The 15,084-nt window shown below is 43.4% G+C and overlaps 2 protein-coding genes and 1 pseudogene across 2 annotated transcripts; all 3 read right to left on the bottom strand.

The window, feature by feature from the left end:
- Window positions 1–3,731: 3,731 nt before the first annotated feature.
- Window positions 3,732–4,137, bottom strand: LOC130827074 (ribosomal protein S12, mitochondrial). Its single transcript, XM_057692695.1, has one exon. It carries the CDS (start codon window positions 4,135–4,137, stop codon window positions 3,751–3,753), a length of 387 nt encoding a protein of 128 aa, XP_057548678.1. The 3' UTR covers window positions 3,732–3,750.
- LOC130827071 (NADH-ubiquinone oxidoreductase chain 6-like) lies at window positions 4,040–4,858 on the bottom strand (annotated as a pseudogene).
- On the bottom strand, window positions 4,676–6,327 carry LOC130827068 (ribosomal protein S4, mitochondrial-like). The gene is given in 2 exon segments (XM_057692692.1): window positions 4,676–6,188; window positions 6,190–6,327. Coding segments are annotated over 2 exon segments (1,065 nt in total). The 3' UTR covers window positions 4,676–5,261.
- Window positions 6,328–15,084: the final 8,757 nt, after the last annotated feature.

Consider the following 15,084-nt stretch of genomic DNA (forward strand, 5'->3'; position numbering starts at 1 on the left):
CTGATGGGTCTTGTGCTCTAAGCCCAATCCTCTCGTCTTAGGGTAGGATATCCATAAACCTTAAATCACGGGAACTTCCCCTTTTTGGTTGACAACCTACCTATGTTGGGATGACTAAGCCCACTATCCTAATAGGTCCCTTTTGTGTCGGGTTAAGGCTCCGCCTCATGTTGGGTTAAGGGCTTAGTTGAACCCAATTTCTTCACTTGTAGTCTAGGGCTTTGCTTGGCATTGGGCTTCGTTGCTTTCCTGGTCTTGGATTGAACCTAAACCAAAGTCTATAGACTGAATTAGGAGAATGGAAACCTATCGGTTCTGCAGAGCTAAGCCGGTAAGCAAGAAAGGAAACTGACCGGGAAGTGATATTCACTCTTCCTAAAAAGTTTTTTTGTACTGGCATTCCAAGACTGGCATGTACAGTGAGAAGTGGGCAAGACCGGAAAGACTGCTAACACCGGTTAGTTTTTTGCTCTCTGTCAATCAATATCAATAATGGAACTGGCTTGCTAACAGAATCTGTAACAGGATAGCTTTCAAAATATTACAAACTTGAAAGAGCTTAACTGTCGCAATTAGCTTCCCTGACTTGCTTTGCTAGCTTCTACTTTAATGCAGAACTCCCAATAGCAGGAATTAAACTCGATGGATTGGTGAAAGAGCCTGGCTTTGACGCTTGACCTTTATTTACTCTTCGCACGAAAGCTTTCGGGACGAAGTGACTCAAACAAAGCAAAGCGAAGAGGTTCTTTAGCGTAGGCTAGTCAGTTTACTTGGAGTAGCTTTCCCACTGCCCTCCCAGTTGAAGTCATAAGGTAAGCAAGCCTCTCTAGTGAGAGTTCAACCATAGCTATCAATAGCGGATATGGGGACTCTTAGAAGTTTCATTTATTTCGCGACAAAAAGGTAGTTTACTTGCTTAATCTTTAGATTAAGGGCTTTCATAAGAGTTTTCCAGTCTCTGGGTAAGAAATTCCACCGTAATAGTGGGATTTATCCTATTGCCATTGTATCACTCCTGGGAGAAAGCTAAGGATCTTTGGGAAGCAAGCCCAATTGGAGTGCTTAATAAGGTCTTCACCTGGAGTTGCCCTTTGGTAAGCCCTGTAAATGTAGGACCGGTTTCCTGTAAGGCAATGGCAGATCTAGTACCTGTTGCAGAAAAAAACTTATTCCTGCGCAGCTAAGCCCATTAAGTTCCAGTCTTCTTTTGGCCGGGAGTCCTAAGCCCTGGGAGAAGTCTCAGGGCAAGCCCCTGCAGTTGCAGCGCTTCTCTTATCCAGAAGAAAGCTACGGGCATATACCCCGCCCCGGGGAACAGGTGCCACCTCAACAGCTATATTCTAAATTGTTAAGCCTCGCAACCCTTTCCTTTGTATTGGACCTTTCCCGCTTTCTATGTACCCAGTCAACGAACCTCGAAATCTAGTATAAATAGAAAGAAAATATTAGGTTAGGTGGAATACTTTTTAACCCAGTCAAAAGTTATCTTTCTTTTTCTCGATCGAGTCTAGTAGAGATAGGAAATAGGAATGAAGCGAAGCCACTTTAACCACATTTTCATCCAATTGTGGTATAAAGTATACTCCGATATAACTCAAAATTCTTCCCTTTATATATGGATTAAGAGGACGGTTGTCCCCCATCAACCATTCAAGGTTGTTAATATATCCTAACCCTTCCTTCTTAATCAGACGATTTCTCTCCTATCATGTATGATTGATCAAAGTCTGGTATGTAGGAATCAGAGTCTCAATCGACTGGCATCGCCTTTCACTCATCAATTCCTCAAAGAAAGCAAGCCTCATTTGCAGCAAGCACCATTATCAAGAAAGTTGGTCTCCTTTACGGCACGTTCTTTTTACTATGTAGGGCCAGTTGATCCCGAGGTAGAAAACCAAAAACTTCCGGCCGGATGAAAAGCCACAGCGTACCGATACGACGAGCATAGAGGATCGGTAACTTTATAAACAAAGGGGCCTTTCGAACGACTGTTGGTCTGATGAAGCTCTTCGTTCTTTGGTTTGGTTGGAAGCAGCTTCTTTGCTTTTCCACCAACCTAAGTGTTTGGCACGAAGACTTCTATGTGGGCTACACCTTCTTTCTTCCGGGATTTTTATATTATGCTGTGCGTTATAGGGAAAAGTTTTGTGTGCTTTTGCATTGCCGGGAGAGAGCTTCTGCGCGCTTCCTGGGGTAACCGGATTAGACTCTCCCTATTATCCTTCCTTTGGGTACATAGGTCGGGCTGATCACCTCTGTTCTTTAGCCATTTTATGGGATAGGCACTCCACGATTTGGACTCCTTTCTTACTCAATGGGGATCTTAAAAAAAGACTTAGTTGGATCATGGACCATTACCTTCATTATTTATTGATTTACCTTTTCAGAGCAGCCGGCATTAAGCATATTTTGGGGGTGCCTTCCCCGGGTAGTTATCTCATCGAATTTGTGTAAACCTCTTTTCTTTCAGAACCTGGCCTTTTTCTGCCCCCGACTGTCTCCTAATAGGACTTCGACACCCTGCAGGCTCAAAAGTAAGGTCAAAGTCGTGTATCCGTTCTCAGATTCGCATGAGCTATTGCTCTCGTCCTGACCGAGATCTATTCTCATCTTGTGGATAATCTCCCCTCTTACTCTCCACTTTCATGTCCATCAGAGAGAGCTTGCGCATCTTTTCGTTCATCAGGCTAGCGTCTGTCCCGATGATAGAAGTGGAAGGTGATCCATAATCAAGGCAGCTTGTTTCAAAGACATCTCTCTCCATTTCGTTAGTGATTATGCCCCAGCGAGGAACTTTGATTGGTCATATATGGAACTCGGATTCCTTCTCCAACCCCTTTCTCTCTCCCTACTCTATGATCTCGGGCTCTCCCTCAAGGTCTGTTCCCAAGTAGGGGTTTCGGTTCAGAAGGTGATCAACCATAAATGAATGGGGCTAATCCCGTGGATGCTGTTTACCTGGATGCATAAGATAGGTGAAATCCATGCAATTAGATGCTGCTTAACCTAGAATTCCATATTGTAGAAAAGGTAATTCCTATTTGCTTACTTGGATACAAGTATGGAAGTTTTTTTTGTCTTTTCAACTCCTTTTGGACAAGCAGATGAACTCGGATCTTCTTTATTGTGCTTGTCGTGCTGGGACTCTTCTTCCTTAACAACCTCTCCTCCCTCGGTACACTCCTCCGGCTACTTGTACTGATAAGGCTGGGACTAATTGAACTCAGGCTGATTTCTCCTCTTCTGACTGCCCTTCTTCAGGCACAACCATACCTTCTTTTCGGTGGGCAATGAAATTCGATTGATCTTCGGATCCCGCTCGATTGTATTGTAGTCATCGCCGGACCGGAACTCTTCCTCCTAAATCCTTTTTCAATGTACTTTTCAGTTATCCCAAAAACTTTCTCCAATCCGAACTCACTCTTGCCTTCTCTATCTTAGGTGGGTCAGTCTCGTTCTCTCTTGTCGGTAAGTCTATTTTCCGTGGGGCATGATATTCCAACATTTCTCAAGTACTTGCTGCACTTCCTGAGAAAGAAGTCGTCTTGGTATTGGATCCGCCTTTCTCTTGTGCTCTTCTGGTCGGTACAAAGAAATTCTCCATGAGCGCACCGACGAAAAAATAGTCGATTCATTCGCTTGTCAATTCTTGGTGTAATACGAACTTCTTTGTCTCCATATAGTTTTTTTTGGCCTAACGCGGGTTCCCTGGACCGACCAAGAAAAAGAAGTTGAAGGGGCATCTTCCATTCATACCGATTTGGCTTTTTCTGCACCATATTTGGATCTGCCTCTTCTTCGATCCGGAATTCCCAGCAAATCCTTGACTCCTCGAATACAATGGGATTTCACACCTGGCGAATCTTTCACTCTACCTCCTCTTATTAAGACCATAGAATGTTCCTGCAAATTATGACCTTCGCCTGGAATGTGAGCAAATATATCATGTCGATTGCTCAACTGTACTTTGGCTATCTTACGTAGAGCTGAATTAGGTTTTTTAGGTGTTCTCGTTGAAACACGCGGGCGTACTCCTTGCTTCTGGGGGCATTGGTCCGAAGCTCGCGTACGGTCCGTGCGCCTTTTTTCGTCTCTACGATGACGAATCAATTGATTGCTTGTAGGCAAGGGGATCATTCTACTACTCCTAAATGCTTTTTCATTCTTTTCTTTTTTTTATGTTTTTTCTTCTTTTTCTATTTTATTCCCTCACTCTAAAGATTAAGTAAGTAAACTACCTTTAGTAGATCGTGAGTGGGTCTGTCGTCCTCTTCATTATAGTCCTTCTAGAATCAATAGCATTTCGTCGGAATACATCCTGTCTTTTCACCTTAGTAGTCCTATGCATAGTCAGTACTATAGCCCCAATCATGGCTACTAATAAAATAAGACTAGAAACCAAAAACCAGACAAAATAGTAAGTATAAAGTAAATTGCCCAATGTTTCCAAATTAGTCCAACTTCGTACCTTTCCGGCATAAACCGTATATCTCAGAGAGGTCGTATTGCTTTGGGTTGGTAGTAATGGAATGGTTTCATTATCTAAAATGAAGAAGATTTCCCACCAAAAGATCAGTCCAATAATACCACTCACTGGTAAATAGCGCAAGACTTCCTCGTGAATCTCCGCTATTTGAATATGGAACATCATAACAACGAATAGGAATGAAACGGCTATAGCTCCTATATAAACTACTGGGAAGATCATAGCGGAAAAATCGAGACCTAACAAAAGAAGTAAACCTGAAGTGTTGCGAAAGACTGGGATGGAAAACAAAACGGAATGTACCGGATTTTTAGCACGTACAACCATCAAACCAGAGACCAAAGCCAGGCTAGACAAAACAGAAAGTATCATGATACGTAGTCCTTCACTGAAATGGAACTTTCATGCTGCTTTGGAGTAAGAACTAGCAGGAAAGTCGATCTATTACATACGACCAGCGCGGTTGTTCATATTTCATTTCCTTCTTCCAAACCAAGCCCTTCTTGGAGAGCATTCACTGAGTTACTTACGATCTCTCGACGCCGAGAATTTCTTATGCGCCCGGGTTCGGCTAGCTTCTGGACCACCTTTTAGCGTTCTGGGCAATAAAGAAACCCGAAATCAAAAAGAAAGAAGAGAAATTGGGCCATGTTTCCCGAGGTATGAAGTACCTTATTACAATAATAAAGGTAGTTTACTTACTGACTCAAAAGAGTCAGGTAATTCCTATTTGCTTACTCGTTAGGGTAAGGTTATGTAGTAGCTTAAGCGAAGCTTAAGGTAGGTTTGGATCTTTCAATCTTATGTCGTGAGGGATGTGATCTATGTTAGGTCCATAAGATACCACAGCTTTTAGTGTTCTATAATTGACCTCCGAATAATGAGTAGGTAGTTCTATCCTTTTGATTCTTCTCTTCATTCTCTTCTTCCTTAAGAATAACTCCTTCATACTCCTTAGTATATGAGGATAGAACTCCTCATAAAAATCATATTTTAATAGAATTTCATGACTTATTAATCTTCCGCTCCTTATGGATAAGTTCACGATGTGAGGTACACCCTCATAATCTCTTAAGATGTGATTGAAATTCCTCTTCATTTTCCAGCAGTAGTGGACTGATCTAATCTTCTTTATACTTTCAAAGTCTACCATAGAAGAATGTAACTCTTGCAAAAACCGGACTTTGTCTTTTAGTAGTAGGAGGCATCCCTTCTTAGTTTTGAGTCGGCGGAGCCATTCTATTTGTCTTCTTCTCCACATTCTGACTTGGCGGAGCCATTCTGTTTTGCTTATTTGGCGCTTGTTTTTTACCCTTTTCCGTACCCTTCTTAATTTTCCTATGATTTTCTCAACTGATATTTTGATATAGAAAAATCTCCTTATGTCTTCACCGTGGGTTCTCGCGTAATCTTCTTGAAAAGATATTATATCACCAGGGGAAAGTTGAAAATGACTAATGTTGACTATGGAATTATTCACACACACCTTTCGATGACTTATCGGCTGCCTTGCTTGAGGAAGAGTTTCACAAAAATGGAGACGAACCAGAATAACGTCCAATCTTCTTTCTGGATTAAGTAGAAAAGGGATATATGAAGTTCGTTTTGTTCTTCTGTGCATCTTTGTGATGGGTAAATTCCCGTAAAAAAGGGACAACTTGCGTGTTGTTTGTAATTTGATGTAACTGCTACTATTAAGAAATAATCGGATAAATCTTTTTCTTAATAGATCTTTTCTGAATTCTCAAATTTCGGAGAATGCGGCGTTGCGTTAGTGTTATTTCTTTAAATAGAACGTTTCCTAAAAGTAGACGGCAAGTTTTAAATCTTAATGCAGGCATGATGTCTTGTTGAATCAGTCAGTCTTTTTCGCCACATCGGGGCTATGGGACTCGAACCCAATTCTTTCCGCGACCCCATAAGCTTCGCTTAAGCGGGAGTTTGAGTAGACCGTTCGGAAACAACTCTTTCAAAACTAGGTGTAGGTAGCAAAGCCAAAGCTTGGAGTGGGCTGAACTTCATACTGGAGGGTTTCCATTGAGAATCATGATGAGAACTCAATTCTTGATCAAGCTTACTACTTATCCAGTCCGAAAGTTGCTGATTGACAAAGTTTTTTCGGGCAGAAACTTCATCCAGACCTTATTCTACTGTGAACACTCTCTCAAGAAGAAGAAGAAGAAAGCCTCGCTTGGGTCCTTGCATCTAGGGCAATTGTCATAAACTGCTAAATTAGGTTGAAGACGGGTGTCAAGGTAGCATGCATTACTAGTCAGAGGAAGTGCTTTACTTTCGTTTTGAAATTACCAGAAAAGGTCTTCCACTGCAACTATCCCTAGCCCGTGCTATCTCCATCACAGAAGAAATGAAAAAACTTCTTTCGTGGGGAAGGCCATAGTATGACTATTAATCTTAGAGATTAGAGAATCCCCAGCTGGGATCTTTGCTGCGATTGAATATTCACCCGGACGGCATTTAGATTAATGACTCTCTTTTTATCTTCATCAAGAAAGTGATTGAGCTGCTGCCATTGAGATTATTATACGTGTATGTAATAGTAAGCCTCTCTCTCTAGGATTTTTTACTGCAATCAAAGCAAAGTTTGAAAGATAAGTGGCCCCAAGCCATCTGTCCAAGAAAGACTTCCTTCGTCAGCCTCACCCTCACGGGCTAACCACGTGGCCCCACCCCTTTCGCGTTCCTCTCCTCACTCTTTTGAGTGAGTAAGTCAACTACCTTAACAGTCGAGCTACTTCGTTCCTTTTCTATTCATGTCAGCATTTCGTATAGAGGTTCTTATATCAGCAATAGTGTCCCTACCCATGATGAACTAAAATCAGTGGTGTCCCAAAAATTGGATATAATCAACATGTTATTAGTTTCTTTTTAATTCCATCTCTACTACAGAACTGGACGTGAGAGGTTTCCAGATGAGAGATTTGCTGCTATTCCTTAGTCCTATCTACTTTTGCTGGTCTACGCTTGGTTGTAAGGCGAGGAATGATAGCAATAGTGTTTTACGAGAAAGAACCCTTAAACCTTTCCTTTATTCTCTTTGACCTTTACCTAGCCCTTGCTCGTTCTCGTTTGACACCTTATACTGGCTAACTAAGAGACTAGTCTCGACCAGTTCTTTCATAGGTCCTTCCTTATCCACACGAACGAGGGTTTAGACTTTGAGCTTTAGAATACCACGTCACACACCTCATCTGGGAATCGAAAGCGAGAAATTGCCGCCCAAACCGGTGCCTTTTTAAATGTGGTGGAAGTCAACCTTTTTGCGGTTTCATAATCAGGTTGGGTTTATGAAGCCCGAATGAGTCAGCCTTGCGGGCAGATCGTGCTGTTGTTAGCCTCAACGTCGTCTCGTGGATAGCAAGGTAAGTTTTGTGTCGCTCGCATCCATTTTTGAAGTTAATTCTTGCCTATATAGTTTGCTTTCTAAGCACAGATCATAGGTATTGGATGTATCGTTAGGTTGTGCCGAGTAAAATCTGCTCCTCTTTTTCCGTTGCAGAAAAGAGATCCCTTCCCCCCGCTTTCAAAAATGATGAATATTCAGTCTGGAAGGCTGCAGGTACTATGGATCCTCTGACTCCCAATCGGGTTGCCTTCCCAGGTCTCGCCGGTCTTGCCTGTAGGTCGTGATGTGCCTTGAGATGGCCGTCTCCTGTCCCCCTGCCGGTGGGGAATCCGCCCCCGGGTCGTCGCTCTGCTGCGTCTAGCCCGTCCTCTAGGCACCTTTGGAAGGCAGGGAGTGTGACAACGTACACGCTTCCCTTTATTCCATAGGGCCTTCTCATCAGTTGCAGGGTTTGGTGGCCCGAAATTTACTTGGCTTCGCCAAAAGGCCTCATCTCTATAAGCCCGGCTCGCGAGGCGTCCCTCTCGCAGTAGGTGCTTCTTGCTCGCCTCGCTCTTGTGACATGCTATCTTTCCCTTTTTCATTCCCAAGTAAAGGGTGAGTCCCATGCCTTAGTTTGTGGATCGCGGTCTCACACACTAATCCCTACAGGTGCCTGTAGTAGGCCGGCCGCCCTACCTAAACCAATCATCATATCGGTCCCTAAGCCCCATTGCTGGAAAGGCTCGGCTTCAAAACCGTACGTGGAGCTTCCGCCTCATACGGCTCCTCTGGGGATGGAAGTAGGCCCAGCCCAGGCTTGTGCGGTTAAGGTTGTTGTACAGTACACAAAAAAAAGAAAGACTTTATTCAATGACTTACTTACTTTTAGAGTAAGATCCAAAAGCTGCTGAACGACAAACCGGAGAGTTAGAGACCTTATTTTCAGCTTTCTCCTTCTTCTATTCTAATGTCTTCATATGAGTCTATTCTTACTCTAGGCTATCCTAGCCCGGGAATGGAGCGAAAGAAAGAGCAATTGAAGAATCAGAGGCTGCTGCTTAATAATAAGCTCGCTGGAGAAGAGACTCTTTATGTTATGTCAGCTAAAGGAATTGAATTTATTTAGAGTAGACTTAGAGTAGTGGTTGACCGACCTGTACTGTAGGGCTTGAGCCCCGTCCCCCTCTCCTTATATGACATTCGTCTTAAGCGCACCGTATGTTGGTGTGGTTCCCCTGATCGAGCAAATGGAGAAGCAGAGGAATAGGAATAGGTTTCGGACGACTTACTGGTGATGATTGTTCAGAGACGGCTAGTTCTTCTTATTCAACAAGGTACGAATATTTTTAATATTGATTGTCGGGGCACACAACAGAGATTTTAGGGTCTTCTCCGTGGCATCTATCTTCCGGGGACAGGTACCCGTCTACTGGAAAGGAAAGTTTCCCATACAAGATTGTAAACAACATTGGGTGAATAGTTGAATCCATTGATGAGTATTCCACTTTCTTAGTTAGAGTCCCCCTTTTAGGGATAATAAGATAGTTGACCACAAGTCTTTCTGTTGGGCACGGTCTCATAGTTAGGAGACTACCTAGCTGAGGTAGTAAGTGGTTGGGCTATGGTACGGCGACTGCTTGTTAAGAGAGACTAGCCACTAAGCCACGGCTGAAACAGCCGGGTCGAATCAATCAAACGAGCCACAGACTCTTCTAAGCCGAGACCCCTTACAAAAATTCCTGTACTGTACTCTTTTTGATCTCATCCGTATTCCGGAAAAAAAGCCCAAAAGCCGACTGCTAAAGCACAGATTCCACGCTCTCAAAAAAAGCATTTCCCGGGAACAAGTAATGGGGCGGGTTAGTCTTACTCGTCAATTCTCACTAGCGATGGCCTACTGTACTACAACCCATTTCAAAGGCTTTTCTTGCTAAAGAGAATAGGCCATATAGAAGAAGTAATTACACCACAACCCCCCTTTTTTAGAATAAGAAAACTATATATAATAATATTAACAACGATAGAAATAGAAAAAGTCTTGGCTCGCCTGTCTTTGAAATGGGCTCTTCCTAAGTAGGAAGCATAACCCTCGGGAGAAATTTCTTAGTTTTCTGACCTTGATTACACCTTGTTGGCACCCCTTCGCCATAACATCAAGTCCAATATGGTCGGAAATTAAAATCTTTAGCTCTACGAAATGAAAGACTCCTACAGTACCCCAATATGTATAAGCTATTTCCGTGAGATTGGATTGAAAGAACTTTGCCCATGACAAAAGAATTGGCGATCACTAGCTTTCCGCTAAGACTAGGGAAGCCGACTCTCCAACATACATTGCAGGGGAGGACCCCACCAGTGGCATACTTTCTTTTATGGATAAATGCTCTCCAACGGCAGACACGGACTCTTCAAAGGTCCCCTTTCAACATGAAAGGCCTGTGGTCCAACAATTGACAACTGAACTTCCTTCTTATTGACGGCGTTTTGATTTGTTTTTCAATTACCTTAGCCACGTGCCCTTAGGTCGATCTGTCAACACTCCTTTCAATAAGTTCCCGCCCGAAGCTCTACCAACTCGGAAGCTTTGAAAACAACTCGTTTCGTAAAGCGTAAATGCTTTCCACTACCTTCAACTGGACAAAATCAGATGATTGATCCGCCGACCATGGGCCGGCCCTCTGACCAACCTCCAATACAAGACTGAGACTTGCCTTACTTCGATCGACGAAAAGTGCAAAAGAACGTACTTTCTCCAATGAGATCCTAACTTCTTCTTTACTATGGAGAGGTCTAATATTTCTATTTTAGGGTCATTTAACCCCCTCACATTCCATGTAGCTACAATCATCAGGTCACATCTGAATTCTGCACCCCTTCCTCTCCCACTCTTGACCCATCAGCTTCCAATTCTGCTACCACATCATTCAACTCACCATCTTCTTGTTCTGCTGCAGACTCATTAATGCAAAAAAATTTCTTTCTGCTATTCAAGTCCTGAGGTTGCTTCCCTTTTTGAGATGCTGTAAGCCTTGCTTCTTTCTTCTTATTAACAAGAGGATTCCAGCCTTCTTCTTCATCACTACTAAGAGGCACTATCCCATGAGCAGGAGTAGCTTGAACATTGTGTGTGGTGTTTTTAGGTACCCAAACTTTAGTAACCTTTCTCACTATAGAAGCTGGTTTAGTCTGTAAATCACAATTATGTCCTACTTTCTGGCATTCTTGACAATAAGGAGGTTGCCAATCATAATGAACTACCTAGAATCGATCCATGACCGCTAAACTAAAGGAGTCCTTTACCAAGTAAGCTACGCAACCGTCTTTACCGGCCTCAAAAGATCTTAGCTCGGACATGCCAACTGCCAATACTTAGTCCTTTCCCTGGGACAGCTAATAAAAACAAATAAGGTAGTTTACTTGATAAGGTATGTAGTATATTATATGATGCATAAGGAATAAGCGATACCGTTGAATCCGTTGTCAGAGTATGAGCTGCAGTTGTTCACGAATCCCTTTCAGGTTCTCGGGAAGAAGAGAAGGAAGACGGTGCTATAGAAGAAGTTCGTGGAGGAAGAGTAGCTGTTGTCTCTTTCCCGGCAATGTCAGATCAGGAAGAGCCGGCTTTCTCTGTGGTTCGCTTTCCCTTCCTTACTCTAACGAGTAAGTAGTAAACAACCTTACTTATTCAAGTAAGTAATTGGCATTACCTTACTCTATTATGTAATCGCTTATGCGAAGCTTATCGAATGTTTACTCATTTTCCTAGCAAAGAAATTCTTCCCTCTCTGCTTTCATGCTCCCCATTCAATGCTATCAGTGAAAGTCAAGTGATTGTCTAATGGCTATAGCTTGTGTCTCTGTTCTTCTATAGTGGTCACTGCTTGTCCTAATCGAATTAAAGACCTCATCAATGCGGATAGGAACAACGCCTCTAACAGCGTATTGAAGGGGAGGGGGGCGAGTACAGTCTCTTGATCCTCTATCCCTGCCCGAATTGGGCATTTAGCTACGAGAAGAACTCATCATCATCTCCTTTGATCCCGCTCGAGTGGGAATATAGGAAAGGTGAATACCCCGATGAGACCATTCTTGAATCTTGAACCCGACCTGAAAAGAAAGAGTGTATTATATTCCATTCAATAGCAATGCTGCCAACTCCTCTCTCCCATGTCTTATAGTCCTAATCGGGAAGTCTGCTTTGCGAGAGTGCAGCAACGGAGCGCTAGTCCTTTGCATGAATCTTTCTATAAACTATGCCCAAAGCATTCAAAGAGTAAGGCGTGGGGATAAATCGTCCTTTTTGCTCCAACACCGTTTCAATTAGGATAGCGTCAGTCAGGATGGGGTGGCTAAAGGCAATCTTATAAGACCGAACTCTATCCTATGAAATTCCCCGTAAAGAGAGAAGAGCAGAAATAAAGCAAATTAGCAGTCTTATAGGCCCAGGAACGACATTCTTTTCGATCTTGTTTGGCGTGTGGGTAAGAAAAGGCTCTGGCAAGAGTCAGCATTCTTTTAGGTTGTAAAGACATGCTTTTAGAACTCTAGTAGTTCATGATCCGGTCTCAGTGGGTTCCGGGCAAACCGTAGTTATGGGGGGTCCTTCCAGTGATTTCGTTCTGTGGTCGCTTCCGCGGTGAAGAAAGAAGGGGATCTTTACACGGTGGCGCTTTCTACTAGGATAGGTTAAACTACCGGATTCCGCCTATAGTCCCGCCCGTGCTTTTACTCGGATAGGGCCTATTTGATTACATTCCTTAATGCTTTGCTTTAACTAAGCAACTAAATGCCTTAAGCATCGAAGCAGCTTAAGCGACTTCATACCTCTTAGCAGGTCGGTCTCAGTAGTAGAGGAAGAAGAGTCCACTGATCATCAGTTACATCACAGTAGTGGTCCTCTTGCCTTTGCCTGGCGGAGTCAGCCCTTAATGGGCAATTCAGACATCACATTACACACCGCAGTTGAACCGTGCTTTCGACCACCGGGCATAGCAGAATGAGGAGGCTCGGCCTGCAAGCTCTAGCATACTCTAGTAGACAGCGTAACCAATCCAGCTAAGTTATTAAACCTGAAATTCAAGACTAAAAAAAGTCCTTTCTCTTTAGGGATAGCATTCCGGGTAAACGATGGTGTACGGCACACGTAGGCTGAGAGAAAGCACAAGCCCCATACTCAATTCCTAAACAAGAACGATCAATCCATAAGCTTAAGTGATTACATACCTTAACGAGTAAGCAAATAAACTACCTTTATGAAAGTACGCTGTACTGGCCTTCCTTCCCCTAACCCAAGGAAAATCCTTGAGTTGCTCCCCCTTGTTTGAGAGCAGTCCAATACCAGTTGATTCAATGGTAGCAGGAAAAAATCCACTATGCTTTGAGCCAGGTATGAAGTCGCTTATGCGAAGATTAAGGAGAGAACCCTATGAAGAAAGAAGAGAACAGTATCTCCTGTATGAAACAAGCAAACTGAACCCGGAAGGAAGAACAACCGTTTTACTTTGGCACATGAGGTGGCGGGTTTGGGATTCATGCAATAAGAAGGAAGAGTCAGCCGCTGACGAGTCTGCTAGAAAGAGTGTTTTGAACTTCATTCCCGTTGTCGAAAGACCGGGGAAGACAAGCAAGAAGTCTTTGAGCGAAGAAAACACCTACTTATAAGTCAGGCACACTAGCGCACCAAGCGGAACCGTGCTCTCGAACGAACCTAGCGGTCGGGTATTAAGAAGAGAAATCATAGACCAAGTTCACCGGGGTTAAACTATAACAAGCCAAAAAAGAAAGAGCAGAGGAAGGTAAGGTGGTGAACCATGCCGAGTCGGGCCTGAAGAACCGTAGTATCGTGCTAAGCCTATCAAGCCAAGGTTGAGTGAAGGAATACAAGAATTTAGCCAAGGGTTAGAAGGACAACTAATTGAGTCTTGCTTGGGTCTCCGGGGGCAGGTATCAGTCACCAGGCACATAGGGAAAGGTTGAAACCCGTTAGCAAGGCTACGAACCTTCTCGAAGGCTTACAGAAGAGTGCTTGCTTCCCAGATCAGATCAAATCAATAGTCTAAATAGAACCACGCACAGAAAGAGCCATTAGAGAATAGGGTGTGGGGAATGCGCTCTTTGAAAGAATAGGCTCTGGGACTCCCTCAAAGGGAATGATGGGACAAAGAGACTACCAGACCAGGATAAAGGCGAGACAGATATTGAGAGAACTCAGCCTCATCTCATCTGATTCAGATAATGAAAGAACGCCCTGACCATTAGGTCTAGGTCTTGACCAATCCAAAAAGAAGGCTCGGCTCATCCAGCTTATATGGAGTTGATTCATCTTCCAATGCCCGAAGAGAAGGTGGTAGTCTTTAAGAAGGCCCCGGAGATTCTCTTAAGTGATAGCACCTGCTTAAGTCAGAGGGTCTTCGCGCACTTGAGCTTCTGTTCAAGGCGCAGAGGGGGAAGATAGGCGTAGAAGGGCTTGCAATGATCTATTAGTAAGAAGGTCTGCCTGCTGTGATTGAGGAATGAATCGATCATTTGACTACTAATCTTCCGCGGGTAGACAAGCTCCGGTACGTTGGGAGATAGGTCGATTGACCTGGTCAGATCAAAGAGATAGGCTAATTGGTCTTTAACAAACAAGAAGTACTCGGCAGCCAAAGACTAAACCAGGTATGTAGTCGCTTAAGCGAAGCTTATGGAAGGTTAGGAAACTTAACCCACAGTGGGACAATCTTAAGCAATTCATCTTGAAAGTTGAAGTCAGCAGACCATGGCTTCAAAATCATAGGTTTCCCAAAAAACGTATGTGGCCCAGAATATAGAACCTCATTCCGATCATCCTTGCAAATTCAATCAAAAAGTAACCCTCATCATGTACAAAAATTGTAGGCTTAGCAACAAAATTCCACTCATAGGCTAACTATTTATGCAAGTTTGCAATAGTTGGAGTATCACCCACAATATACACAATTAAAGCATTCATCCGCCTCTCAGCTAAGATTTCAATCTCAGATTGCTGCAATTTTGCACAATTAACACCATTCTCCACTGTAGGGGGGATAAAAGCAAGAGATTTACCCTTAGCCGCCATCCTAGAACCTGCAAACATGTGAGACCAAGCCCCAGCTGATTCATTCTGTCGAATAGCTGGAGTTGCTTCTGGTCTTATTACTGCTTGAGCTATCTCATTCACCCGCAATTGGTTCTGTTCCTGGTTATTTGTACCTGATGAAGGCTGAGGAGCACCTGCTATACCCAGTGC

Source organism: Amaranthus tricolor, chromosome 11 (genome assembly GCF_026212465.1).
Source record: "Amaranthus tricolor cultivar Red isolate AtriRed21 chromosome 11, ASM2621246v1, whole genome shotgun sequence".
NCBI lineage: Eukaryota > Viridiplantae > Streptophyta > Magnoliopsida > Caryophyllales > Amaranthaceae > Amaranthus > Amaranthus tricolor.

Excerpts from the sequence above, each read along its gene's own strand:
- LOC130827074 (XM_057692695.1), bottom strand. The coding sequence starts at position 4,137 with ATGATCCCCTTGCCTACAAGCAATCAATTGATTCGTCATCGTAGAGAC.